Source organism: Balaenoptera physalus (assembly GCF_965194825.1).
Source record: "Balaenoptera physalus genome assembly, chromosome: 8".
Taxonomy (NCBI): domain Eukaryota; kingdom Metazoa; phylum Chordata; class Mammalia; order Artiodactyla; family Balaenopteridae; genus Balaenoptera; species Balaenoptera physalus.
Window position 1 is genome coordinate 118,565,267 of NC_138887.1, and position 27,731 is coordinate 118,592,997.

Sequence of the window (27,731 nt, forward strand, 5' to 3'; positions counted from 1 at the left end):
CAACTTGAGGTCCCTCGGGCACTTCTTCCCAGGCGACCAATCCAGGACAGATAGTTGTCTCTTAGCCCCTCCATGTGAGGACTGTCTCTAAGACATGTTTCCCGATGCCTTGGGCATCTCCTCTCCTACCCTTTCTCTCTTCTCCGGGGCGAGTTCGTCATTGACTCCCAAGTTCTGCCCAGCTAAAGCATCCATGGGGGTCTTTAAAGAGGGCTCAGCGTGCCCTTCCACTCTACCTCGTCCGATCTCCTGTGGTTGGAGAAGAAGCCAGGGAAACTGGGGGAGGAAAAACTCTTGACAAGCAGTCCAGGGGTTTAGGTTCCAGAGATGACCGTCCCCATCACCCCAAATTCCCACCACTGTTCCCATCCCTCCGAGTCTGGCTCCACCCAGTGTCCTACTCATTGCCCCGCCTCCACCCGTTAGACAATACTGAGCGTCAGCAGCCCTCTCAGTCGGTGCTAGTGGCCTGGCCAGGCTCCTTCTGGGCGTCTGTGGGCTCCTGAAACCCTCCAGGGAACAGATTCCGGGTCCTCTGGGTTCTCCACTGCTGTCTGGGGCTGGAAGCAGGACTGGAGCCCGGTGAGAAAAGCCATCAGCTGGGCAGTGCCATGATACCTGCGGTTCACCCGGGGTCTGTCCCCCGCACACCCTGAGCGCCTCACCACTGGACCAGGATGGCTTCTCCTCCTCCGGCGAGAGTGTCTGCGGCGGGCTGGACCAGGGCCTGGACAGGGAGGAGGCTGAAGCCTCGCCCCACAGTTCCTGCTGCTGCTGCCGATGGAGCTAAACGGAAAGGAGGAGAATGAGGGGCTCCCTCCGGCCCTGCAGCCTGAGGCCCAGCCCCCAGGCTCGGTGCAGAGGGTGCTGAAATCTCCTCCCCCACCCTCAGCTTAGAGCCTGTCCCTGGCTGTGCGGGGTTGTGGTTTGGTAGGAGTTTGCTTGCCTCACTCAAAGCAGAGCTGCGTTCCACCCCCAGCTCCACTGCTTGCCACCTGTGACCTCGAGCTGGTCGCTTCACTTCCCCTTAGTGCCCTCATCTGTCAAATGAGGACAAAGACTAGCCAGTGGGTGGGGCTGTTAAGAGGATTATAGGACAGGAGTGCGAACACCCACGTGTCCTCGCGTCCTCGCCCAGTGTCCCTCGGGCACAAAACCTGCCACCTTTCTTTCCCTTTCTGCCCCCACGCCCTCCCTTCGCCTTGTCACCAACAAGGGGCACCTCTTAGTTCCCCTCACCCTCTTCTGAACTGTGTTCTTTCCTGTTGGGTAATTCCTTACACTCCAGCCCCTCCACACTCTCCATTTTGTTCAGCTGCTTTCTCCCCGCGTTTCTCTTTCTGGCACCCCTCTACTCACCTGGTGCAGGTAAATGGAGTGCAGACTCATCTCAGCAGACGCAAGCTCTGGGAGCTGGGCCAGCTTCTGGCCCCCAGTGCCTCCTGGGGACACACAGCTAGAACAGAGGGCACAGTGGATGAAAAAAAAGACATGTCCCCCGGTCCCCACATGCCCCAGGGAGGGCCAGGCTTCACCTCCCCTTCCTGATCACCCCCCCCCCATGCCCCTGCACCCTTCTCCTGGAGGATCAGCCCCACCAGCCCTGCTCCTTGCGTCTCAGGCCCCCACCCCTCACCTTGAGTCCTGGGTCATTCGGGAAATGGAGGCCAGGAGGCTGGCCGTGGCTGCAGCTGGGCAGGGGACTATGGGGCTCAGGTCCTGGGGGGGCCCGAGGGGCTGCATCGAGAGGTTGGCCGGGAAGGCCTCCTGCTGCGCGCAAGAGAAGTGAGGGTCAGAAGAGAGGACAGGAGGGGAGGCGGAGGTCTAAGGAAGGCAGGAGAGCAGGCTGTCAAGCCTCTTAATACAAGAGGTGAGGCAGAGGGAGGGGAGGGCCCGGGGGGTGAGGGCAGCAGGGCAGGCCAGGCTTCGACTCACCAGAGGGGAGGCAGAGTTGCTGAGGATCCCGGGGCTGGGGGGGCTGCGAACCGAGCTGGCGTCCCAGGCGGCCGCGTCTTGTTGCACCCGGCCTCGAAGGTGCCCCAGGAACTTGGAGCTGTGGCCTGGGGGGCACCATTGTGGATGAAGCAGGGAGAACCTCATCAGTGAGAGCTCAGTCTTCCCGTCCTCGGCACGCTCTGACAGTGAAGCCTCCGTCTGTCCCTCCGAGAGCCACTGAAAGCAACCACAGTCCTTCAGGTGCCGCCAACAGCACTTTTTTTTTTTTTTTTTTTTTTGGCCACGCCACGTGTCTTGTGGGATCTCAGTTCCCCTACCAGGGATGGAACCCGGGCCCTAGCAGTGAAAGCACCAAATCCTAACCACTAGGCCACCGGGAAACTCCCATGAACACCACTTTTATAGCTGCAGTGGGTGTCCCCTGGGGTAGGCAGGACGGGAGACACTAGCCCCCCATTCCTTCTTTCCAGGTGAACTGGAAAGAATGGGGACTAGCTCAAGACCACCCAAAAACACAGCCGCAGAACTGCACCTGGGTCCAGACTCAGCACTAGGATGGGGCGTGACCTCAGTGTTTTGCCAAACCTGTGCGCACTGGATACCAGGGCTGGCCTGACGCCAGCCCCGTCCACTGACCGAGACGTTTCTCGGCCTCTCTGATGGTCTTCGTTCCCGTTTACAGGTGTTACGACATGCTGGGACCTCTGGCAGGGCTCTACACACGTCACCTCACGTAATCGTCCTAACAGTCCCACGCACTGGCTAGTCATTGTCTGCATTTGACAAATGAGGGCCCTAAGGGGAAGTGAAGTGACTAACTCGAGGTCACAGGTGGCAAGCAGTGGAGCTGGGGGTGGAACCCAGCTCTGCTCTGAGTGAGGCAAGCAAACTCCTACCAAACCACAGCCCCGCCCAGCCAGGGTCAGGCTCTCACCTGAGGGTGGCCGTGGCGCTTCACATCCATAAGGGCAAAGGAACAGATGTCCCCAACCCCGGCCACATCTACAGTGAAGTGACGAAAAAAGTCAATAATCTCCAAGGCGCGGGGGCGAAACCAGAAGAGCAGAAACAGTGGGGTGAGGAGAGGCGACAGGAGCTCCTCCGCGAGGGAGACCTGGGGAAGCAGGGGTGAGGCTGGGAAGGGCTGCTGAGGGCAACCAAACTCGCCAAGCAGGAAACCTCCAACCCACTCATTCCCCGACGCCCGGGAGGGCCAGCCCTGAGCCCGTTTGTCCCCAGACACCGCGGGCAGCCAAGCCTCCTCCGCAGCCCCGCTACGGGCGTGACCCTCACCGCTCGGTATTGCAACAGCCGCGCCATCTGCCGGTAAGCGCTGGTCCTGCCGGCAGGGCCGGTCTCCTCCGGGAGGTAGTGTATGTGCGCCAAGGCCGCCGGCAGCAGGATTTGCGGCGGACGCCCTTGGCCCTGCTCACCCGGAATGAAAGACCTAGAAGGCGGGATCGGGGTGGAGAAGGGGCCTGCCGTTCAGAGGATGCGCGGCTGGGATGCAGGGCTGGGGGGCCACTAGCGGTGGGAGGGGTAGGGGATGCGCGGGAGGCTCAGCCCCAGGACAGAGGAATGCCCCCTCCCCGGACATCTCCCCCCCATCGCACCTGGCCACGGTGGCCACGATCCCGAGCGCGGTCATGGCGGTGAGCACGTGCTCCACGGAGAGCACGTCCTCGTCGTAGACGGTGAGCACGAGCAGCGCGGCGAAGAGCGCGCCGGCGAAGAAGAGGAGCTGGCGGGCGAGCAGCGCGAGCAGGGGCGCGGGGGGCGCGGCGGCGCGCAGGAAGGCGGCGGCGGGGCAGTAGGCGCGGGCCAGGCGCGCGCGCAGCTCGTGCGGCAGCTCGTTGAAGTGGCGCAGCTGCAGGCGGGCCAGGCGAGACCAGCGGCGCGTCCCCAGCGCGCCGGACTCGCGCCGCAGCACCTCCGCGCGGCTGTAGAAGGCGTGCAGCAGCTGCCAGGCCAGCACCAGCGGGCTCAGCGCCAGGTTCACGGCCGCCAGCAGCAGCACCGTGCGCCGCCAGCGCGCGGCCAGGGCGGCCCGCCGGTCGCTGCGCTTGTAGGCGTCGGGCAGCTCCCAGCCGCCGCGGAAGAACGAGAAGGGCCCGCGGAAGAGGAGCAGATCGACGTTGAGCGCCAGGCCGCGGCTGAGGAAGGCCGCGCTGCCTCCCCAGGGCACGGCGCAGCGGGCCGGCAGCAGGCCCTTGTTGGCCAGCGCCACCTGGTAGTTGGTGTAGCGCAGGATGCGGTGGTGGACGTCCAGCTCCGTCAGCGGCCTCGGCTGCACGCACAGCCCCCCGCTCCTCTGCAGCGCCAGGAGGCGGGACTGCACCTCTGCCCAGGGCACCGAGCTGAGCTCCTCCTGCGGAGAGGGGACGCCTGAGCGCCAGCCACCTGGATTCCTCTCCACGGCGATGCCCAAACTCCCCGTGACCAGAGATGCATCCCCGCCGTCCTCACCCAGTGTCTCTCGGGCACGAAAGCTGCCACCTTTTGCTTTCTGCCCCCTCGCCCTCCCTTCGCCTTGCCACCAACAAGGGGCACCTCTTAGTTCCCCACATCCCCTTCTGAACTATGTTCCTCAGGGCCCTGCCCCTCCTGAGGCCGTGAGTCATGTGCTTCCCAGGAACAGCTCATAAACCAAACTCTACAAGTATCTGAGCTCAGCTCCTTAAGAGCAGGTTTTCCTGGCCACCGCTCGCCACCCCCCCCCCCCCATGCCCACAGCCCTACACATACAAGGTACATCACAGCTGCAGGTAACAAGGCAGTCTCTTGCCTGTTCCTAGGGTACCAGCCCGCTGGGCCCAGAAGCCCCCAAACTTTTACCTCAGCATGCTTTGAGACACACACACACACACCCCGCCCCATCCCACTCCATCGGATTAACCTTCCCAAAACAATGGCCGTGTCCCCATCTGGGGTGGAGGCTGTCAGATCTCACTTGGAGCTCATCTGCAAACCTCATTTTCACCCAGTTTCACCCAGCCTCCCCAGTCCAGCTTAGTCAAGTCCCTCCAGGCCAGCCTCTCCAGTCCATCCCAGGGTCTCCCTTTCCCCTGGAAGGAAGCGGGGAAAGAAGGAAGGAGAAAGAGAAGGGTCAGGCACCTCCTGGAGGAGCAGTGGTCCAGCTCCTGATCTTCCCTGCCTCCATCCCCAGCCCTCGCGGCTCTTCCCTGTGCTACGGCTGTGCTTCCGTACTCAGGTGGGCTTTCGAGAACCTCTCCCCTTTGCTGCACAGGAGGGCTGTGTAAAAGGCTCTGCACTGCTGAGAGGAGCAAGGAGAGCCGGCTGCCGAAGGTAGCCTTTGCGCTGTGCCTTAAAGAAAGAACTTGGGTGCAGAGCCAGAAGGAGCAGGAGCAAGACGGAGAGGAAAGAGCGAAGCGTGACCAGGGACAGTGAAGGGGCCGACGAAGTAGCTTCCTGCAAACAGGGGCCAGAAAGCGGGGTGGGCTCACCGACGGGGGCCTGAACACTCAGTTGCAGGCTGGTGGGTCAGTCTCCTTACTGCTGCCCAAAGATGCTCATTGCTTCCCCTGCCTGGGGTTTGGAATGCCTCCCCACCTCCTAACCTTCCCAGCCCAACCCCAGTTCCTCCTGCTCTGTAAAGTCAGGTCACTGCCCTCCCTCTAAAGACCCATTGTTTGGACCACAAGCACGTGACTGTACCTCATCTTCCATAACCATCTACATCAACTACGCTCCACAACAGTAAGGACCTTGTGTTCTAAGGGGAGGTACCCCACTTCCTAACATTATTCGGGGCCAAGGGTAGGTGTCACTCAGGCCTTCTGCCCTCTTCCCAGTGGATCCTTCTGTCCGTACAGCCCCCTTACTCCTTCCCATCCTCTGCCCCCTGACATGGCACCCCTCCACAGACACGCTCACCCAACTCACTGAGGGCATGCACAGGGCCTCCCTGTAAAACACCCGGATGTCCCAGTAGCTGAAGAGTTTGCAGACCGAGCGAAGCAGCTGGAAGAGCCAGAAGGCAGCAGCCAGGATGAGCAGGAAGACCAGCAGGGAGCTGGAGTGGATCCTGTGCCGGGTGGGGCAGACAGGAGAGAGAAAGTAGGGCCCCGATGGCAAGGGAGACCTGGCTTGGGGAGCGATGGCGGTCCTGGAGAGGGGACCCAGCCAGGCCAGTGGTTCTCAAAGTGTGGGCCCTAGGGGGTCCCCAGACGCTTGTGAGTGTCTGCAAAGTCAAAACTTTTCGTATAATATTAAGGTTTTCTGCCATTTTCATTCGCATTCTCCCAAGAGTATACAGTGGCCTTTTCCAGAGGCTACGTGACATCACGGTCACAGTCGATGGAATGTGTGTTTGTACGTTCTTAGGTTTTAAAGCTGTTCTCAGCTTTAATCTCTAACAAGGTAAATATAGATAGGATTCTCATAAACAAAAGCTCTTGGGAGTTGGGTTCTCAATCAATTTTAAGTGTATTAAAGGTGGCCTGAGACTAAAAACTTGGAGAATGGCTGATCTAGACCAAGGAACAAAAGGAGGGGAGGCTTTTGTCGGTTGCTCTCCCCCGTCACCTCCCCCACCAGCTGTCACTCACCGCTGGGCACACTGGGATGAGGGTAGGATAGCATCTGACAAGGTCACTTTGCTGTGGAGCGACCCAGGTCTTGTTCGGTTTTTTGGTTGGTTGGCAAAGAGAACGCTGTAATCCACGCAGCGAAGAAGGAAGGTTGTGAAGGTGACAATGAAAATGAATTGTCTGGGACAGGAGGGAGTGCAGTGGTCAGGCCTGAGGGCTGGGAGGGCTCCTGCCCCAGCCTCCAGGCCCGCCCGGATTAACCCATCCTGCTGAGCCCCTGGGTTGCCTGGGAAGGTGCTGGCGGACTCAGCAGGCACTGCTGAGGAAGCAAGGGGAAGACCTTGGGGTCTGGGACAAGCATCTCACCCCAGCTGGAAGACATCCTCCAGCAGGATACAGGCAAAGCCACTCCTCTGGTGGTAGCTGTAGATGTGGCAGGGTGTCAAGAATTAAGCCTACGGCATGATGGGCCTTTCCTGAGGACGCCGACTCCTCAGCCCCCAAGTCCCCAACCCACTACACCCCTGTCTCCCTGCCTCCCGTGCCCCTTCTGCCAGGCAGAGCACAAAAGGATATCTTGGTGAAGAAGCTGTCCAGGTTCTGGACGTGGTGCCAGGAGCCTGGGCACAGAGGGGAGAGCGTTGGGACTCCCCTGACTCCGTGCCCTCAAGCCTCTGCCAGAGGCCCAGCCCGGGGGACACTCTGGAGCCCTGAGGCCCTCCCCAGCCCCACACCCGCCCGCTCACCTCGGAGCCCTTCAGGCACATGAAGCAGGGGCTGCTGTTCCTCCCCATGGAGGGCTGAATCTTGGGACCCCTCAGGATCACAGTCATCCAACCGCTCATAAACCTGCTCAGGGACCAGAGGGCCTATCCGCAGCCCAGGAGGGTCCTGGGGGCATCGGCGTGGGGGAGGGGCAGAGTGGGACCCCCAGGAAGGGGGAGCAGAGATGGGCGTCATTGCGGGCCGGGGCTGCGTGGCGGGGGTAGCGGGAGTGGGGAGAGTACTAGAGCGAGGCTGAGAAGCCCCTGGGGCCTGCACCGCTGGGAAGGGGGGCCCCGGGGCTGAAGAAGGAGCTGAGGAAGGGGTGCTTTTTGTGTGAGGGGCAGGGGCCAGAGAGAAGATGGAGACCCTCCCTCCCCCAGGTCCCCGACCCGGAGGAGGAGGAAGAGGAGGCAGTGGCACGGGGAGGAGGGGCACGGATCCACGCCCCAGGTCTCCCCACCGCCCCAGCTGCCCCCTGGTCCGCACCCCACCCCACCCCCCGCCCATTTGCCTCACCATCAGGCCAGCGGCATCTCCTGAAAGCTTGGAAGGATGGGAGCTGCTGCTAGTTCCGAAGAGGTCTGCGTTGCTGAGCGGGGATTTCAACAACCAGCACGGTGACAACAACAGCCCGGTGACTCAGCTGGGGGAGGCCTCAGGCGTCCCAACTCGCAGTCACCAGTCCGACCACTCACACCCCTTCCAGGGCAACCTGCGGCCAAACCTCTTAGGGCCCCACCTCCATGCCTGGCAGGGCAGTACCTTGAGAGGCAGGAGCAGACAAGCAGCAGATGGAAGGAGATCCCCACGGTCCCACCTTCAGACCCCCCGCGGACTTAAAGCAGGGAGGCCAGAGAGCAGCAGCCAAGAACAAAGACAGAAAGAATCCTAGTGAGGACTATAGGGCTATGGGGCCAAGATACACAGCTTTAGTTTCTTAAAACCTTATCTCAGAAAAAAACAAAACAACTTATCTCCCCTCCCTATATACACACACACAGAGTGATCAACAGAGAAACACTTTAAGACCAAAAACAAAAAGAAAAAAAGAAAATGAAAAAGGCTACACGTTTTGCTTGTACGACAGTGCTAAGGAATGGAAAAGGGGAGACTGTCTGACTTTGCAGCCAGGGTGGGGGAAACTGAGGAGAAGGAGCAAGTGAAGAGAGGAGAGGCAATTATTTTGGATGTGAGGTGGTTCTTGGAGCTTTCACAGTAGGAAAGTGGGGTTCCTCAGAAGCTCTATTATGTTTACTTATTTATCCTCTTGAAACCCTCTCTACCAAGTTCTGATCCAGTTTTGGGGGCCCCCTGAGAAGCATCAGGGCTGACCCAGCAGAGGGCAGCTGAAGGTCTGGAATTTGGAAGGGCAGGTAATTTGGATGCCCCAGGGATGAGCTGAGTTGAGTTCCTTGTTGCCACCTCAAGGAGGAGGCGGAGGCCCAGGCATCTGGTATGGTGGCTTGTCCAATGCCATTCCTGAGGCCCTGAATCATCAGGTTTCCTACTGAAGTCCATTCCTGAGGTGCTGACTCAGCCACCCAGGTGTCAGGGCCTCCAGGGCTTAAGCCCAAGTGCTGATGTAGGGACCAGTGTCCAAGACATGGAGACAGAGGAACAGGGTACATCCCAGATTGCCCACGGGAGGAACTTAGAGGAGGAACCTGTGCTTCCTTCCTGGGAGGGGAATTGTCATAGTAGCTCAGGACTTGCATAGCTTTATTCCCGAGCAGGAGGCAGAGCTATGAAAACAAGACTCCTGGTGCCCAAAATGGAATCCCACACTGCAGAGGGGCTAGGAAATTCCCATGATCTCTCTGAGACATCTGTCAAAATCAGATATGTGGGGTTTCCTCTGGTCTCTCCCCAACCTCACTCACCCTGATATTCCACCATACTCACTTTAGGACCCTCCCATACAGCCTTCTCACCCAGCCCAACCTCAGACTAATCCTGACACGTTTTCCTACCCAGTTTCACTCCAGATTCATCGATGAACAGCCTCCCTACCACCGGCCCCAATTCACGTCAATTTATTATTAAGGACACTTTTCCCTGCCAGGCATTTGGAGGGGAAGGAGGGGACGGATAAATGAGACAGAGCCACTACCCAAAAGGAAGTCACAGCCCAGTGGGGAGGCAGCTATGCAAACAAGTAATTACACAGAAGAAATAACTAAGAGCGAAACAGAGGTGTAAGAGCTGTGCGGTGGCAGCTTCAGGCACAGTCAGCCTAACTGCGGTAGGAAGGCATCTGTGGGAGAGATGGATCTAGGGTCGCGCCAGCGGTTCTAAACCATTGAGTAGGGGCAGCTTATCAGAATCACCAGGGTTTTTTTCCCCCCAAATATATGTGGCTGCCGTCCCCGGAGCTCTGACTCGCCTAGGAGAGCGGGGTGGGTGGCAAAGCACGTGCACATGTTTTGAAAAAACTCCAAAAGATTTTTGTCCCTCAGTCGCCCAGAACCAGCGGTCTACACTCCCTGGAGACTCCGGAACATCTAGAGTCCGCCGGGAGCACCCATAAGAGAATGACCCGGAGGTCAGCAGCTGACGCGTTACTATGGATACCCCAGGGCGGGGGAACGCACTCTGCACACTCTCAAAACGTCACCCCATAGCCGACTCGGACGGCCGGCTCACGGCAGGGCCCGCCCGGAACTGGGGGCGGGAGACAGGCGGCTCTCTGCAATCACAGTTCCAGAAGGGGGGCTAACAAGGTTTTCTCCAATCACAGCTTGCAATGAAATTGATGCTTCTTTCCACCAATCATCGCCGAGTCGCGAGGGGGTTGTCGGGATGGGGACCGGAGCCAACATGGAACCGTCAGTGGAGTAAGGGTGAAGCTGCCGTTGCCGGCTGCTCCTGTTCTCCCCCCACCATGTTGGTGCACTTATTTCGGGTCGGGATTCGGGGTAGCCCCGTCCCAGGCAAGCCGCTACTACCCCTTCGCTTCCAGACATTCTCGGCCGTCAGGTAAAAAGGGACAAACCTACTGGGAGCGCGGGCCATTGAGCCGCCGGCTGGGCGTGGGGACCGCCGGGAGATGGAGTCCCGGGCTCGCGCAAGGCCTGCTGGGAGTTGTAGGCCGGCCCGGCCCGGGGTTGAATGTCACTCCCCCGGGGATTGGCCTCAATTATTTACAGGGAGACCCAGGTGCCAGCAGGAGACTCGGCGCGTCTGTATCTGCGCGTGGGCTGGACGGAGGGGGCGCTCTGGCCGGTGACCACGCTAGGTCTCCTCCCCACCAGCGGGCGCCGTGCTGCACAGGTGTCGGGCCCCCGTTTCCGGCCCCAGTGCTCGTTCTTGGAATTGGTCTGGCGATGTGGGCAAAAATTATTAGTGTCCAGAGACATTTAGTATTGCTGTTGTTCCAAAGATTCAGTGTGAACTGAACAAAAATGGTTCCTAAATCGGGATACTTTCAGCAGATATAGTCAATTTGGTAACGCGTATGTATGTGTTCTTGTATGGTCTACACACGTTGGTCTCAAGAGAAAGACACAGGTGGGAAACGAACATGTACCCTGAAACTGCCACTCCGCTGTAAATGCTTTATGAGAAGCGACTGATTCCTTTCTAATCCTGGAGTGAAGAACCCGAGAGCCAGGCAGGCAGCAGATTCGCAGGGGCGGGTGGATGTGGACTTGTGTCCTTTGGAAAACCCATCTGACTGATGGAGGGCGAGATGGGCGGAGCTGCAGTTAGAAGTACCGGTGCTGGGAAGTAATCCGCCAGTTCTTGGCAGTGACCAAGCACTGCTTAGACCTTAGTTTGGAGAAGATGAGAAAAGTTGGAAAGTGGCCATGGTAAATTATTAAAAGGCTTGAAAACAGTCCTTAGGAAAAGAGTAAGGGTGTCGATGTTTTTTAACTAGAGCGAAACTCCAGTAAAGACATCAAACAATGTTTTAGTATTTGTGTGTTCATAGAGTAGTGTTTTTAAAACGTCAGGTCACAACACAATAGATCATAAAGTGAATTTAGTGAGTCTGAATCATTTAAAAGTGAATATAATGGAATACATGTTAAAAACAAAGTAGGGGGACTTCTCTGGTGGCGCAGTGGTTAAGAATCCGCCTGCCAATGCAGGAGATATGGGTTCGATCCCTGGTCCGGAAAGATCCCACATGCCGCGGAGCAACTAAGCCCCTGCACCACAGTTACTGAGCCTGCACTCTAGAGCCCATGAGCTACAACTACTGAGCCCACGTGCCACAACTCCTAAAGCCCACACGCCTAGAGCGCATGCTCCGCAACAAGAGAAGCCACCTCAATGAGAAGCCTGCGCAGCACAAGGAAGAGTAACCCCCCGCTCGCCTCAGCTAGAGAAAGCCCACACACAGCAACGAAGACCCAATGCAGCCAAAAATAAATGAATCAATTAATTTTAAAAATTAGGGAGGGAATTCCCTGGTGGTCCAGTGGTTAGGACTTGGCGCTTTCGCTGCCGGGGCCCGGGTTTAATCCTTGGTGGGGAAACTAAGAACCCGCAAGCCGCACAGGACAGCCAAAACAAAATGAGAGGAAGTATTGTTTCGTGAAGCATTTCAGTTTTCTGTGACGTTGTGCTGGATCGCAACGTAAAACATATTTGTTACTGTTATCCACAGTAAGTCTAAAACCTTGCAAACGCTGCAGCAGCGAGTCAGGGCAGATTGTTCTGCATTTCTAATGAGAGCATGTGCTCAACAAACATAACCATTCGCTGAACACTGATATGTTCTGCTAAGAGCTCTGCTAAGTGCTGGGGATACAGGGGTGAATAAGATAGGGCTTCCCGCCGTCAAGGAATATATGGTCTAATGGGGAAGAGGGGCATATACACAGGGCAGAAAGACATTGAGCTTCTCCGTTTATATTTTGGATAGATATAAAGTACACAGTGGAAGACAGGCAGGTGGATGGGGTCGGGGGAGGTGTAACATAGAGGTGGCAAGAAGCCAAGGCCTCCCTGAAACAAGGAAGGATGAGATGGAGTGTGCAGTTAGGAGGGTCTGGAAATATGAAAGACCATCATAGTAAAGAAGAAACCTTTCATCTATTTGTTTTTTAAAAGCCTCTCTTCATCAATAATCTCATTTGGATCTTTGATCGTCCTACCATATACTCTTGGCCAGATAATTTATGCTTCTAACAGCCCTCCCTATAGCCACTCCTGTCCTTCTCCAGCTCACTCTGCTCTGCTATGATCTTTAAAATGCAATTATGGGGACTTCCCTGGTGGTGCAGTGGTTAAGAATCTGCCTGCCAATGCAGGGGCCACGGGTTCAATCCCTGGTCCGGGAAGATCCCACATGCTGCGGAGCAGCTAAGCCCGTGAGCCACAACTGCTGAGCCCGCGTGCCACAACTACTGAAGCCCGCGCACCTAGAGCCTGTGTTCTGCAACAAGAGAAGCCACTGCAGTGAGAAGCCCGCGCACTGCAAGGAAGAGTAGCCCTCGCTCGCAGCAGTGAAGACCCAACACAGCCAAAAATAAATTAAATAAATAAATTTTAAAAAAAATTTTTTTAAATTAAAAAAAATGCAATTATGATTATAGTCCTTGTTGCCCTCTCAAGCCCAGGTGTTTTAAAAGGACGGTAAATGGGCTTCCCTGGTGGCGCAGTGGTTAAGAATCTGCCTGCCAGTGTAGGCGACACGGGTTCAAGCCCGGGTCTGGGAAGATCCCACATGCCGCGGAGCAACTGGCCCCGTGAGCCACAACTACTGAGCCTGCGCGTCTGGAGCCTATGCTCCGCAACAAGAGAGGCCGCGATAGTGAGAGGCCCGCGCACCGCGATGAAGAGTGGCCCCCGCTTGCCGCAACTAGAGAAAGCCCTCGCACAGAAACAAAGACCCAACACAGCCAAAAAAAATTTAATTAATTAATTAAAAAAAAAAAAAAGGACGGTAATGACTCCCCCCACCCCACCCCCACCCTCCAGCCTCAGCAAGCTTTGTCGTTAGTTGTTTGTATCCACACACACACTAAAGCTTAACTACCACAGGGTAGTTACTTGGTCTGTACTGTTCGCCTCCTCTTTCTGTTCCTCAGAGCAGAGCACTGGTGCACAGTAGGCTGGCGGCCCTACGTTGCCATCTACAGGTACCGAAACTGCAGGAAAGGGGTGATCTTGGCCTATCCAAGATGACAAGATACGTTATTTGGATTTTATTTCTTTTTCTTCCTTCAGCTGACAGAGAGGGAGTCTGTCACCCTTTCCTTCCTTGCGTTGTCACATAAGCACTCAAGGCCAGGAAGGAGACAGGGCGATGGGATATGTAATAAGCTTCCGACCAGTGGTCAGAGACTTGGGTCCAGTCCTGGCCCTGCCACACATAACCCTGGGCTCATCACACATGGCAGCAGAGGATGAGTCTGGACTCTGGAGTCAGACAGCAGGGTTCCTCTCTTGTCCTAGTTCTGTTGCTTGGGGACAAATGATTTCAGCTCTCAGCCCTGCAGGATTTTTTCATCTATCAAGTGAGAATACTGGCATCTCCCTCCCAGGGATGTGAGGATCAAACAGAGCGGACTGATGACTTGGCGAGGCGGGGGGCACTGTCCCGCTCTGAGCTGCATTCACTGGGAACTTCTGTGTTCTCCACTGTAAGAGGAGCGCCGTCCAGCTCTGAGGTCCTGTGATTCTGAGAGCAGGGGCTGGAGATGGTCACTGGCTAGGGCCCGCCGTCTGAGAGACGAGCCAGGGAGAACACCTTTACCACTCGATTGCTTTCCACCGGGCGTGTTCATCTCAGAAACCGAGGTTGCTTAAGAGCCACCCTGAGAAGGGCAGGGTGGGCCGTCGGGAGAGGGGCTGCTGCTCTCCAGAGGGCGGAGCCGAGAGCTCGGCCGCTTTGTTGTTCAGCTGAGGGCCGCCAGTGCCGTTCTCTCCCTGCAGGTCCTGCGATGGCCGCCCCAGCTCCTGCCTCCTCAGGGCCGTGGCCCGGCTGCGGGCCCAGCTCCGGGCCCGCCTCCCTCGGGCCCCCCCAGCTCCCGGCCGCAGCCCCTCTGCCTGGCACTGGGTTGGGGGAGTCCTGCTGGGCCCCGTGGTCCTGAGTAAGTGCCCCCGCCGCGGCCTTGTGGCCCTCTGTGAGGCAGAAGCGGCCCCTCCGGCCCGCTCCGGACCCGGTGTCGTGGAGCCCCGCTTCAACTGGAAGCTCTTCTGGCAGTTTCTACGCCCCCATCTGCTGGTCCTGGGGGCAGCCGTTGTGGTGAGGTCTTCTCCCGCCCCACCCCACGCCAGGGACAGGGAAGAATCCAGCCAGGGGTTCACGGAAGCCCCAGCCAGAGCCGCCTAGGGACAGCTTTCCTGCCTGGCCGAATCTCAGAGGAGACCTCGGGAAGCAGCAGTGCTGGGGGTCACCAGGAGGACCTGCACAGGGCAGCTGGGTGAACAGGGTCCAGGGGTCCCCGGGGGCTGGCAGCTGGGCTTTAACTCTCCGAGAGACACAGGAGCCCCCAGAGCATGGGCAGTAGTGGGAGAGGAAGGGCCAGGGGTAGGGAAGAGCACGGTCCCCCTGTAGACATCTGTCTCCCACCCCCGAAGCTGGCACTGGGCGCAGCACTGGTGAACGTGCACATCCCACTGCTGCTGGGTCAGCTGGTGGAGGTCGTGGCCAAGTACACGAGGGACCACGTGGGCAGCTTCCTGACGGAGTCCCGGAGCCTTGGCACCCACCTGCTCATCCTCTACGGCCTCCAGGTACAGCAGAAGGGAGGGCCCGGGGGCCGCCAGAGGAGCCGCGCGGGCGCCCCTCAGAGCCTGGCCTCTCTTCCAGGGCCTGCTGACCTTCGGGTACCTGGTGCTGCTGTCCCGCGTCGGCGAGCGCGTGGCCGCGGACATGCGGAGGGCCCTCTTCAGCAACCTGCTCCGGTACTTCCAGCCTCGGGCCATGGGGTGCAGTGGTGGCAGGGACCAAGGGGCCCTCGGGGGCTCTGGGTGAATGTCTAGGGGCGGGGCCTCATCCTGAGGTCGTGTCTCCCTCTTCTCCCCCACCCGCTGCCCCCGTGTCCCACCGCCAGACAAGACATTGCTTTCTTCGATGCTAAAAAGACAGGGCAGCTGGTAAGCCGATTGACGACTGACGTGCAGGAGTTTAAATCATCCTTCAAACTCGTCATCTCCCAGGTCAGCGCCCAGGTCCCCCCACGCTCCCTCACACGCGCACGCTCCCTAGTGCGGATGCAGCAGGCCGGTCTTGCCCAGCCCCCGCCCCGCCCCACCCTTGGGCCCTGCGCCCAGGCTCACCCCGAAGCGAGAAGCCTGCTGTCTGGTGAGGGTGTGGGTGAGGGAAGAGGGAAGTTCACAGCAGGGAGGAGCCACGGCAGCGTCCAAGGTCAGGACAGGCTGTTTCTCTCCTGTTCTGAAATCCTACCTCCCTGGAAAACCTTCCCAAGAAGGAAGGCTCAGACAAGAGCCTTTCCTGACCCAGCTTGCCCAGAGCAGAATCACCACCTTGCCCCCGGAATGCCTGGCACGCTGACAGGAGAGGGAGCGATGGCTTTCTGCTCTATTCCTGATGTCCTCTCCTCTTCCCCCCACGTTGTCACTGACCCCTAGCCGTCCCTGGGCGGCATCACCAGGCAATTCTCTCTTTTTTTATTTTTTGGCCGCGCCTCATAGCTTGTGGGATCTTAGTTCCCCGACCAGGGGTTGAACCCGAGCCCCACAGTGAAAGCACCAAGTCCTAACCACTGGACGGCCAGGGAATTCCCCAGGCGATTCTCTTTCTGTTCAGTTTCTAGAGCAGAAGAGAATGAAAGTGGGATTTGTCCAGGGGGAGGACGCCTTGGTCTGCAGGCATTCTCACCCCGCCCCTTCATGCCAGCTCATCAGGAAGGGGTTACGCTCTGTGACCAGTGGACTGTCAGTTGGCCTCCCGGGGGTCGGACCTATGGCCTTGGCCTTGTGAGTGGAGAGCTAGCTGTAGCCAGCTGACTCTTGCTAAGCCCCCCACATCACGTTGCTGATGCCAGACAGCCTTCCTCTCCACTCCCCAGGGGCTGCGAAGCTGCACGCAGGTGGCCGGCTGCCTGGTGACCCTGTCCATGCTCTCCACGCGCCTCACCCTGCTGCTGATGGTGGCCACGCCTGCCCTGATGGGCGCCGGCACCCTGATGGGCTCAGCTCTCAGAAAATTGTCTCGCCAGTGTCAGGAGCAGGTACCAGAATTCCCGCCCGTCCTCCTCCTCTCTGCCCTGTACTCCTCTGTCACCCCTCCCTGTCTCCATCCTGGCTCCCTGACTCCTGGACGCCTCGCAGGTCGCCAGGGCAACGGCTGTGGCAGATGAGGCCCTGGGCAACGTCCGGACCGTGCGAGCCTTCGCCATGGAGCAGCGGGAAGAGGAGTGAGTGCCGGGCAGGGGTGGAGCCCAGAGCGGTGGCAGGGGGGCGGCCTCCCCAGATGCACCTCCCCCCGCCCCGCGTCCCAGCCTGCCTGCTTCCTGAGGGCTGGGCTCGGCTTCTGTCGCAGACTCTATGGAGCGGAGCTGGGGGGGTCCCGCTGTAAGGCGGAGGAGCTGGGCAGAGGCATCGCCTTGTTCCAGGGGCTCTCCAGTATCGCCTTCAACTGTGAGTGAGCGAGGACCCGCCGGGGGACCTGGGCTGTGGCTTGGGCTGAGCTCGGAGGAGCGAAGGACGGGTCCCAGCAGGGCGGGCGACGGGCAGCTCTCCACCTGCCCGAGGTCCTTCACATGTCTCTCGAGGGCCATTCAGCTGGTCTACGGAGGCTGCTGTCGCCGGCAGGCAGTGGGCAGGGAGGCCCAGTGTCACAGCCGAGCCGTGTACAGCGCGCTGCTGGGCCGCCCCCGAGGGAGCCATGGAGGTGCCCCCAACCCACTCGTTGCCAGATGACAAGACAGAGGCAGAGACCAGTCAAGTGACTTACCTAAATTCCAGTCAGCTGGGAGCACCGCAGGGACTGCCAGAGGGGACCAACACGTGGGCCAGGCTCTGTCCTCTGCCCTCCACTGCTTCCTCCTTGAACCCCTGTCCTTGCCCCACTCAGGCATGGTCTTGGGCACCCTGTTTATTGGGGGCTCCCTCGTGGCCGGACAGCAGCTGACGGGGGGAGACCTCATGTCCTTCCTGGTGGCCTCGCAGACAGTGCAGAGGTGAGTGTGGGGCCGTTCCCTTTCCTAAGGGGCCCAGCTGGGCCAGGGGCTGGGGGTGCCAGTCTGCTGCGGGGACAGCTACCGGGTCCCCCGGCGAAGCTCAGGGCTGGGGATGGGGAGCCCCTGCCTTCGTCCAGAGCCCGCTCGGGGCTCCCAGCAGCCCCTGCATCCTAACTCGCTGACCGTACACTTAGAAACGCAGTTGCCATCTTCACCTTCCAGACAGTTCTTCGATGAGCCTTTTTTTTTTCTTTTTTCTTTTCTTTTTTTCGGCCACACCGCATGACATGCGAGATCTTAGTCCCCCGACCAGGGATCAAACAAACCTGTGCCCCCTGCAGTGGAAGCACGGAGTCTTAACCACTGGACCGCCGGGGAAGTCCCAAGCCTTTTTTTTTTTTTTTTTTTTTTTGTGGCTGCGTTGGGTTTTCATTGCTGAGTGGGAGCTACTCTTAGTTGCGGTTCACAGGCTTCTCATTGCTGTGGCTTCTCTTGTTGTGGAGCATGGGCTCTAGGCGCGTGGGCTTCAGTAGTTGCGGCACGCAGGCTCAGTAGTTGTGGCTCACAGGCTCTAGAGCGCAGGCTCAGTAGTTGTGGCGCACAGACTTAGTTGCTCCGTGGCATGTGGGATCTTCCCAGACCAGGGCTAGAACCCGTGTCCCCTGCATTGGCAGGCGGATTCTTAACCACTGTGCCACCAGGGAAATCCCCCAAGGCTTTTAAAAAAATTTTTTGTAAAATACACATAACAGAATTTACCTTCTTAACTGTGTTTAAGTACACAGTTTTTGGTGGTTTTTTTTTTTTTTTTGGCCATGCCACATGGCGTGCAGGATCTTAGTTCCCTGACCAGGGATCGAACCTGCATCCCCTACAGTGGAAGCACAGAATCTTAACCACTGGACCACCAGGGAAGTTCCTAAGTACACAGTTTAGTAGCGTTATATACACTCGCATCATTGTGCAGTCATCACCACTATCCATCTTCAGAATGTCTTCATTTTGCAAAACTTTAATGCTGCACCTATAGAACCCCCCTCCCCGCCTCCCGCGGCCCCAGGCAACCCACATTCTGCTTTCTGTCTCTGAATCTGTCTGCTCTAGGTCCTCATCTAGGTGGGATCATACGGTATCTGTCCCCTTGTGACGGGCGTATTTCACTGAGCATGACCTCGCCCAGGTTGAGCCACGTTGGAGCAGGTGTCAGAACTGCCTTCCTTTTTGAGGCTGAATAGGACTCCATGTATGGATAGGCCACCTTTGACACGCTTTTTAAGAGCTGGCCTCCCACCCTCTGCCTGACCTTCCCCTGCAGGTCCCACCCTGCTGGCTCACCGTGTCCACGGCTCCACCGGCCCCGTCTGCCCGCAGGCACCAGAGCTCCCCGCTGGCTCTGCCACACAAGTGCCCAGGGCAGGCCTCCTCCCCTCTCCTGTCCCTTCCAAGCTAAGTTCCTAGCAGCTTCTTCCGCTGTTTCTCCTCACTGTTTCCCCCCCATATACCAAAACACATAAAACATAAATACACGTTAGATAAACAATGACAGTAAATATGATAGAATAAATAATTGAAGAGTGAAGACCTGGGTTACCGGCCAACCACGTCCAGAAGATAGAACGTCAGCTCAGATGCCCCTCTGGGTCCCTTGCTCGTCATTCCCAATGCCGATGGTCGTCGTGTCGTGGCTCTGCCCCGTGTCTTACCACCTGTGTCAGTGTCAGCCGTTTCTTCCAGAATCCCTCACCATCGGCCTTCTTATTATTGTCCTGGGCAGAATGGCGCTAAGCCGGAGGCAGGCAGGTAGAAAAGACTCCCTTTCTCAGCCCCAGACCCAGCATTCCCCAGAGACCAGATGCCACCCGTGTCTGCTCAGTGCTTCCTAATCTGGGCCCATTCAGACCCTCTCTGGTCCTGGGCAGCCTCACCCCTCCTTCCCGGAGGCCCAGGAACTGATCCCTGGTGGCCTTGGCACTAAGAGGGTCTGGCTGTACTGAGGTGGAACTTGGGCCGCCCCCTGCTGCCCCTCCCCCCGTGCTGACCTGGACGAACACCACTGGCTCCCTTCACGGTCACCCCACCGTGCTCCACGGGGCAGGGGCAGAAAGCCTCCCCCGGCGGAGGGCAGCCATCCGTCCCAGGCCTGGCCCCGCTCCCTCAGACGCGCCTTGCCCTGGGCCCCCTCCCCTTTATGGCCTGCGACCAGACCCTTTCCTCTCCTCCCCGCTGCACTGCCTAGCCAGTTGGCAGAGCTGTGTCACAGATTTCAGAAAGCCTGTCTCGCAGGCTGCTAGGTGCTAGGTGGGGCGGCTTCCCCAGCCACAGGCCTCAGGCGCAGACTAACTTGCTGTCCTGCCTCTTCCTTCTCGGGAGGTTCTCCGGGCCCGTTCCTTGCGGGCTCCTCCCCCCTCCCCCACCCCCGGTGCTGGGAGAAGTGAGATCCTGGGGAGTCAGTCTTGCCTCTTCTCTTCGAGAAGAACCCGCATGCACAATCGGAGACGCACAGTCACGGGCTGGCCTGGCCCGTGACTAAGCCGGGGGCTGGTGACTCAGGAGCAGTGACTCACCTTCCTCCCAGCAGCCGGCAGCCCCGCACGGCGACGAGGAGGCGACCCACCGTCTGGACAGATAGACACTTGCCCCCCCCCCTCCCCACTCACACAGGGCGGAGCCCGTGATGACATGTCTTGAGGGAATTTTGTCTGGGGTCCCCCCAGAGTTCCCCCTGTGGTCCAATGTCTTCTGTTTCCTTCTTTCTCTAGAAAGAGTAACATGGTTTTTTCCACCTTCATTAGCCCTTGCTTCCCCCGGGAGTGGACAGCGCTAGGTCTGACCCCCTTGGTGGGCCTCACAGCCCCTCCCTGCAGGCTGCGGGCAGCGTGGAGTCCAGCCCCACTGCGCCCTGCGCCCTGCGCCCTGCGCCTGCCTTCCCTGTTTCCTCCCTGGAGCCCGGCCATCAGGTAGCTGATGACTGTCAGCCGCATCCGGGGCAGGAGGGAACGTGGCTCTGAAAGGGGAAGTTACTTGCCAGGTGACCTCCCGAGGGGTGCCGGATCCCGGGGCTCCTAAGGCCCCAGGTTTCGGGAATTACCTCTGCGTTTGGCTTCCAGCCGCCCGTTTCCTCGCCTCACCCAACACGTCCCCCACGTGGCTGAGACCCAGACCTGCCCCTCTGGCACCGGCCCGCCTTCTCTCAGGCTCTCCTCGTCCCCCTCTTTCAACGCTCCTCTTTTACTCGCAGGTCCATGGCCAACCTCTCTGTCCTGTTTGGTCAGGTGAGTGGCAGAGTTGGGTGGGTCCAAGGATGTGGACACAGCACCTGGGCTGGAGTCCCGTCACTTGTGTGCCGTGGGAATCGGGTGTCGGGCGGAGGGGATACACAAGCCCCTCCCCCGCCGCCAAGTGGGAGTCCAGAAGATGCTGCCCATTCCCTGGGACCCCATGCCTCCCTCACGCAGACTTTAACCCCCCTCCCCAGGTGGTGCGGGGGCTCAGTGCAGGCACCCGGGTCTTCGAGTACATGACCCTGAGCCCGTGCATCCCGCTGTCCGGGGGCCACTGCATCCCCAGGGAGCACCTGCGCGGCTCCATCACCTTTCACAACGTCTGCTTCAGGTCAGCATCAGTGGTGGGCGCAGGGGTAGTTCTCTCCGGGTTGAGGGCGGGAGAGGGAGCCTGTCTGGGGACCTGTGGGTCAATGTCTCCCTCTAAGTAAGCCCCCCTCGGGGGTGCAGGGAGACTTTGGGAGGGACCCGGGCAACAAGGGGCCGGGAACCCGGTCTGACTGAGGGTCTCTTGGCTCCTCCCAGCTACCCCTGCCGCCCTGGCTTCCACGTGCTCAGAGACTTCACCCTCACGCTGCCCCCGGGCAAGATCGTGGCCCTGGTGGGCCAGTCCGGGGGAGGTAAGAGGAGCCCGCCACCCTCCCACCTGTGACTTCTCCCTGTGGGAGCCACTCAGTGTGGAAGGAGGGGCCCCTCCACTGCCACCGGGGGCGTCCCTCTCCCGGAACACACTCCAGAAACCCATGCCCCCTCCCGAACCTCCAGGAAAGACCACTGTGGCTTCCCTGCTGGAGCGCTTCTACGACCCCACGGCGGGCACGGTGACGCTGGATGGGCAGGACCTGCGCACCCTCGACCCCTCCTGGCTCCGGGGTCAGGTCATCGGCTTCATCAGCCAGGTGCCTGCTTCTCTCAGTCCCTGCGGCCTGGGCCCCTTCCCCTTCCCAGCCCCGTCACCTGCTGCCCTCCTGGGGGCACTGGGGGGCGAGCTGGCTCTCTTTCACTGGTCCCCAGCATTCACTGGGGTCCCAGCGACTGCAGCTCTGCCCTTGGAACTCTGTTCCTCAACGTAAAAGGTCTAAGCAGGTGGAAATGGGGTTGCCGTTTTAGGATCCCTGGGTTCTGTGGTGTCCAAAAGGTCTGGACACCACACGGTGTTGCCGGGCACTGCTGGTGGCTCACCCACCCACTAAGCAAGGCCCCGCAGCCCCGCTCTGAAGCTCTCAGCCCCACTGCTTTCCCAGCGAGGGTCCACCTCCCCCCACCCCCCAAGTGTGGATAGAGGGCGCCCTTTTGGCAGGAGAAAGCCAAATTGTAAAACCCTTCCCTGCCCATCTCCCCAGAGAGGGGGGACCCTGCCGGGCCAGCTGGCCTTGCTCTCCCAGCCGCCTTCCCGCTCCCCTTCCCGAGGGGCTCCGTGCCATGCAGGAGCTCGGCTTCTCCCCCCTTTGATGGACCTCTCTGTCTGTGTTTGACCTGTAACTTTGAACTGCCCCTACCTGCCCTCCAAGTGGTCCTGTTCTGGCCGAAACAGCCTCTCCTGATGCGCCCCTCAGGGGTTCAGGGCAAAATCAATGTTTCCGATGGACCCTCCACCTCCCACCCCCAGGAGCCAGTCCTGTTCGGAACAACGATCATGGAGAACATCCGTTTCGGGAAGCTGGACGCCTCTGACGAAGAGGTTTACGCAGCTGCCCGGGAAGCCAGCGCACATGAGTTCATCACCAGCTTCCCCGAGGGCTACAACACCGTCGTGGGTGAGTTCAGAGAAAGCATCCTGCTGGGGTCCGCGGGGCCCACGTGCAAGGCTGGGATCCGGGGGGCAGGAACACAGTCACGGCATCGGGGAAGACCAGACAACAACCATGGCCGAGTGGGTCAGAGACGACTCTGTGGGGACAGGGGAGACGGGGCCCATGCAGTTCAGGCACAAGCAGGCTGCAGGGACGGGAGCGTGACGGAGGGCAGGGGCACAAGTGCTCCGTGACGTGGGGACTCTTCAGAGCTCACCACGTCAGCTCCCAAGACCTGACCAGAAGCAAGGGGGTGTTACCTCCTTGTAATTGTTTATCCTTCTGTATCCTTTTATCCTTCAACGAAAGGTGCTCCCCCTGGTTATCCATAGGGATGGATTTGGTTGAGCAAGTCTGTCTTAGGACTTACCCAGAAGAGGGCTCTGGTGGTTCTGGAACATTGCAACACTGTAGCATCACGCTGGAGTCTTCATAGTGCGGCTTGCACTTTGTGTGTTCATCTCAGAGGTCTTTTTTTTCAGCCTGTGGGCTCATGTTTATCGTCCAGAGTCTCTTGGCTCTGTTGCAGAATGTTCCAGCATATCTCACGGCACAGGCATATCCAAGGTTCTCAACTCTTCTCGAAACCTAGTCCTGAGTCTGGCTGAGCTTAGCCTTCCGAGTGGTGCCCCCTCTGTGGGTAGCCGTCCTTCGTGTCCCGTGTTACTCACTGCTCGGATTCCTGTGGACCCCGCCCTGACTGGGAGCCGGGCCCACTCCTCTCGGGCACGCTCCTTGTACCCCCGACCCAGTGCACTCGCGGGCTTGTCCGGGGCTGCAGCCTGCCCTCCCGCTCTGTGACTGCAGAGTCACCTGAGGCTCTTTTTGGCAACCACACTGCCACCTCTGCTGTTCTCTGTGGGCATTTTGGACCCCAGATATGGTCTTCCCAGAATGCCCGGGTGGGTTTTGAATCCCACTGTTCTGCCACCCCCTACCCCACCACAGGAGTCACATCTGGATCCTGGATGTCCCCACAGCAGCAGAGACCCCAGAGGCCAGGAGAAGGCGGCTAGCGCTGCCGGGCCAGGGCGGGGGATGGGACCCAGGCCCGTCATGGCTCCGAGCCCCTGCCCTGGTGCGTGGGTGGAGCCCAGCGACACCTCTGGGCATCACTGAGCCCCGTTGCGTGCGCGACCCCTGTCATCGTGTGAGCGCGTGTGCACGTTTGCACGGGGATACGGGATTGGGTTGCTGCCAGGCGTCACCCCTGCCCTCAGAGAGGCAGGACGAATGCGCACGGGGCCAGGGCAGGGCCCTGAGGGGCCAGATGGGAAGTGCCAGGCGGCCCCGGTGACCATCTGCAGGGCCGCCCCCAAGTGCAGAGCTGAGCGCCACTTCAGGCCCCCGCCCTATCCCCTTCCTCCCCAGGCGAGCGGGGTGCAACCCTGTCTGGTGGCCAGAAGCAGCGCCTGGCCATCGCCCGAGCCCTCATCAAGCAGCCCTCAGTGCTGATCCTGGATGAGGCGACCAGCGCACTGGACTCGGAGTCTGAGAGGCTTGTGCAGGAGGCCCTGGACCGCGCCAGCGCCGGCCGCACCGTGCTGGTCATCGCCCACCGGCTCAGCACCGTGCGTGGGGCCCACCAGATCGTCGTCCTGGCCCACGGCCGGGTCTGCGAGGTCAGCTGGGGCCCCAGGAGCAGGGCGGTGGTCTGGCACGGCTTCAGCCACAGACACAGCGGAATGGGTGGCTCAGCCGGGCTGTGTGAGGGTCTGGCCTGGCCCTGGGCCTGGGGCTCATAGTCTGAAAGCAGGACCCGTGTGGATTCAGGAGTTCTGCCCTTAGATAAGCCCTGGCCTCTCGGGGCCCCAGCTTCTTTCTCTGTCCCCTGGGGCGGGGCGGTGAGTAGAGCTGCAGCGTGGCTCCCAGGGTCAAAGGGGAAAGTTCTCGGAGAGGCGTTCGCTGCTGCGGGAGGGGCCCAGGGGCTGAGGCACAGAAGAGGCCGCACCAGGGACCCTGATCAGGGCCCAGGCAGGAGCAGCACCCCAGAGGCTGGGCCTGCAGCAGGGCTCGGGGGCTGTATGGGGCCCGGCTCACAGCCCCCCTGGCCACTCGCACTGGGCCCTGTAAGAAAGACAGGGGCACCCAGATGCTCTTCCACGATCCAGCTAAGCTGACAAATGCAGATGCGCCAGTGGCGATCCGCAATCAGCTGTGCTTTGGTTTCACACTCTCCTCAGGACTGACAGTGGCTTAGGCGAAGCCGTGCCCAACGGCTCATGAGAAGCTGGCCCTCCGAGGGCTCTGAACTCCGAGCTGGGTTGGGGTGACCGTCTGCCCTCCTTCCTCTCTCCAGGTGGGGACCCATGAGGAGCTCCTAAAGAAGGGCAGGCTCTATTCGGAGCTCATCCGGAGACAGGCCCTAGATGCCCCGCCTCCGGAGACGCCCAGGGGCCCCGGGAAGCAGCACCCCAAGTCCTGAGAGGTCTGGTCACCGCCGAGCATCCGTGCCCAGGGCCAGGGCCCAGCTCGGGGGGGATCCCGGGGACCGAGCCCCCAGGAGGGCCAGCACGCTGGGGTGGGGGCCATTGCTCCCCCTGCTCGCAGCGAAAGCCGGGCCAGGCGCCGGGCTGGGAGGAGGTTGGGCGCGCTTCTCCTGCTGCTGCACCCCTCCTGCCAGAGCTGAGAGTCCTTGGGCTGCACAGCGGGCCCCTGCTCTGTTCCCTTCCTCTGCCAAGCCCTCCCCGACCCCTCTCCCAACCCTGCCGAGTCTCCCCCTGTACCCGACAGGCTAAAGGTGTGCAGGCCGCAGCTGCAGGGAATTTTCACAAGTCAGCATCGGGGGTGGGAGCAGGGACTCACCCCAGGATTCGTCCCACACCCGCACCAGGACCTCAGCCTCCTCCACTGACTCCCGACAGGCCTCTCGGGGCCCTGCGAGAAGGCGCCCACCCGCTGAGCCAACCCTTCAAACCCTCAGCCCACATCTTGGGAACAACTTCCCTTCCTTCTCCTTGCTCCTTTACACAGTCCTAGTCCTTTCTCTAGATTTTGCCCTCCCCCCGTCTAAACGGGACGGGTGCCTAACAGGCCCCCTGGCTTTTGGGGAGGGGTGTGGGGCGGGCAGCTGTGGTCTGATCCACAAGAGGTTCTGCCCCGGCCCCGTGCGCCTCGAGCCCATCACCTGGTGAGATTGTGGACCGCCACCCTCTATGTGAGGACACTTACCTCTGAAAGGGACAGAAGAGGACATGCACCCCAAACTCCAGCCACGGGGGACATTCAGTGCTAACAGTCACCACACCACTAAGGAGCAGCTGGTGCTAAGCTCCTTGGGCTGACAGTACAAAATCAGTCCGACAGGCAGCAGTCACTGCCGGACCAGCCTCCCGGCGTGGTCAGAGAGGCTCCCTGGAGCAGGTGGGACCAGAGCCTCACTTTGAAAGAGGATAGGCCAGCTGCCCGGGTGGCACAAGCCTGTGACTCCAAAGCTGTGAATGGGGTGGGGCTGGACCTTTGTCCGCTTCTGGGGACCTAAGAGCAGCCAGGGTTTGCCCCCAGCCCTGGTCAGCTCCTAGAACCGGGCACGCCTCCTGCCTTGGTTCTGCTCGTGTCACGTCCCACCAGGAAACCTTCCCCCTTCACAGCCACGTCTGGGCTGAGGACCCCATCGTGAGTCCTGCGCCCTGGCTTGAGGAAGAGGGGCCGCCCGTGCTGGACCTTCAAGGCCAGCCAGACCTTTTGGATTTATCCCGTGGCATAGAAGGACGATGCCATGTTTCAGGGGTTGGCAGGAGGTGCAGGGGCAGCTGTGGCTGGAGGCCAGCCTGGAGGAGGCTGCAGCGGCTCAGGTGTGAGTGCAGGAGCTGGGGTGAGAGTCCCCACAGCCTCTTCTGGGTGTGGTTTAGGACCAGGTGCTACTTTAGGGAAATATCCCTAAATATCCCAGGGCCAAAGCCACCCTGGTTTGATGCCCTGTTTTCTTACTGATGAGAGGTCGCACCCAAGGGCAGGCTCGGCCCGGGAAGCAGAGCACGGGCTAGCTCCGGGTTGCTTTGCCACTAAACGCCTCCCTAGTGAGGGCAGCCAAGGGCAGGCCTCAACTCCCCGGCCAAGTCCACACTGGCCTGCCTGGCCCCTCCCGGCCGAGGCCAGCTCGTGCTCTACCAGCACCAGCCGCAGCCTCCAGCCACCCAGATGTCTCCTGACACCAGATTCTAGGTCTCTCCTTACCTCTGCAGAGTGGCCTCTCCAAATCCTGCCCCCCCCGCATCCCCTCTTTAGGGAAGTAGTGAGATCCATGGCGAGCCCTGAGCTGGAAGGCCCTGTGGTCAGCTGCACACTTGCTGTGTAGCCTTAACCTCAACCTTGGCTCCTGCAGCTATTCCACGCGGATCGTAAACCTAGCTGTGCTTAATTTCGAGAGCTTCTTTTAGTTTAATTAGAATAATCGGTGGTAAAGTACTTAGCCTCAGAAGCTGGTGACATCTGTGCAATAAACCATGTTATTCACTCCTTCAAGGTGTGTGTTCATTAAGCACCTGCTGTGTGCCGCCCCGTCTGCCGGGGTGGGGGGGATGAGGACATCCCTGCCCCCTTGAGACCTGCGGCGGTCTCATCAGGAGGACGGACAGGAGGCCAGGCGATCACAGCGCGACGTGATCATGGTCAGTTGGCGAACTACGTTCCACTCACTGCCGAGAGCCCGTGGACCCTCGCCTGTAATGCTTTGTGGAAGGACACGGAGTAGAAATAAATTGCAGTAAATAAATTAGTGGAGATAAATCTGCTTTCTCTCAGGCCTGCAGTGCAACTCCCAGCTCCACGGGGGCAGGTGAGCGTTTAACCAAACGCAGGGCTTGACGCCAGCAAGGAGCAGCCCTGACAGTCCTCCGCGACAGCTGCAGCGCTCAGCAGCTGCCTCCCGTCCCTTGTACCTTGGATTAGCAAGACACCCGAGTCCCGCTTGAGGCCTTGCGGACGGCAGCTCTGCCTTTTGGAGATGTCCGCTCTAGCCTCTGGGAGTCCTCCCCCGCCCGACCCAGCGTCTCCTCCGCATCGTCAGTCAAATGCCCCGGCTCTGCCCCCTCAAGGCCAGTGTTGCCATGCTGTGCTAGGCACTGTGGACCAGGGCACTCCAGCCGGTTTGGGGGCAGTGTCTCTCCTCCTTTAGAAAAGCCCCCGTGCAAAACAGGCACACTCCATGTTACTGATGGGAGCGCACAGTGGTGTAATAACGCCTATGGTGGGGAATTTTGTGCTATCGAATTACCCATGCAGTTGCCTCTTCTTGACCCAGCAGTTCTATTTCTGGGAGTTTACGTCTGTACGATGCTACTGAGA

At 59.6% G+C, this 27,731-nt stretch overlaps 2 protein-coding genes across 5 annotated transcripts; one reads left to right on the forward strand and one right to left on the reverse strand.

The window, feature by feature from the left end:
* Positions 1-323: 323 nt before the first annotated feature.
* On the reverse strand, positions 324-9,830 carry ATG9B (autophagy related 9B). The gene is given in 14 exon segments (XM_082471496.1): positions 324-582; positions 666-786; positions 1,360-1,456; positions 1,637-1,770; positions 1,936-2,172; positions 2,891-3,070; positions 3,250-3,403; positions 3,570-4,324; positions 5,860-6,001; positions 6,525-6,686; positions 6,873-6,929; positions 7,073-7,080; positions 7,083-7,126; positions 7,253-9,830. Coding segments are annotated over 14 exon segments (2,760 nt in total). The 5' UTR covers positions 7,791-9,830; the 3' UTR covers positions 324-451.
* A 133-nt stretch (positions 9,831-9,963) lies between these two features.
* On the forward strand, positions 9,964-26,909 carry ABCB8 (ATP binding cassette subfamily B member 8). 4 transcript variants are annotated; one of them, XM_082471466.1, is made up of 16 exons: positions 10,049-10,247; positions 14,157-14,469; positions 14,805-14,960; positions 15,037-15,131; positions 15,281-15,386; positions 16,259-16,420; positions 16,521-16,606; positions 16,732-16,829; positions 17,266-17,371; positions 20,610-20,643; positions 20,847-20,983; positions 21,178-21,272; positions 21,418-21,551; positions 22,262-22,409; positions 23,817-24,067; positions 24,745-26,909. In XM_082471466.1, exons 1-16 carry the CDS (start codon positions 10,153-10,155, stop codon positions 24,868-24,870), a joined length of 2,142 nt encoding a protein of 713 aa, XP_082327592.1. In that variant the 5' UTR covers positions 10,049-10,152; the 3' UTR covers positions 24,871-26,909. The 4 variants fall into 4 exon arrangements, 3 of the variants coding, with proteins under 3 accessions (XP_082327594.1, XP_082327593.1, XP_082327592.1); XM_082471467.1 differs by lacking the exon at positions 16,732-16,829 and having other exon boundaries at positions 9,967-10,247; positions 22,164-22,409; XM_082471468.1 differs by lacking the exons at positions 23,817-24,067; positions 24,745-26,909 and having other exon boundaries at positions 9,964-10,247; positions 22,164-22,297.
* Positions 26,910-27,731: the final 822 nt, after the last annotated feature.

Coding starts and splice junctions, on each gene's coding strand:
- ABCB8 (XM_082471467.1), top strand. CDS start 10,015: ATGAAATTGATGCTTCTTTCCACCAATCATCGCCGAGTCGCGAGGGGG. Junction 14,961..15,036: donor TCATCCTCTACGGCCTCCAG/GTACAGCAGAAG, acceptor CCTCTCTTCCAG/GGCCTGCTGACCTTCGGGTA. Junction 21,552..22,163: donor TCATCGGCTTCATCAGCCAG/GTGCCTGCTTCT, acceptor CTGCCCTCCAAG/TGGTCCTGTTCTGGCCGAAA.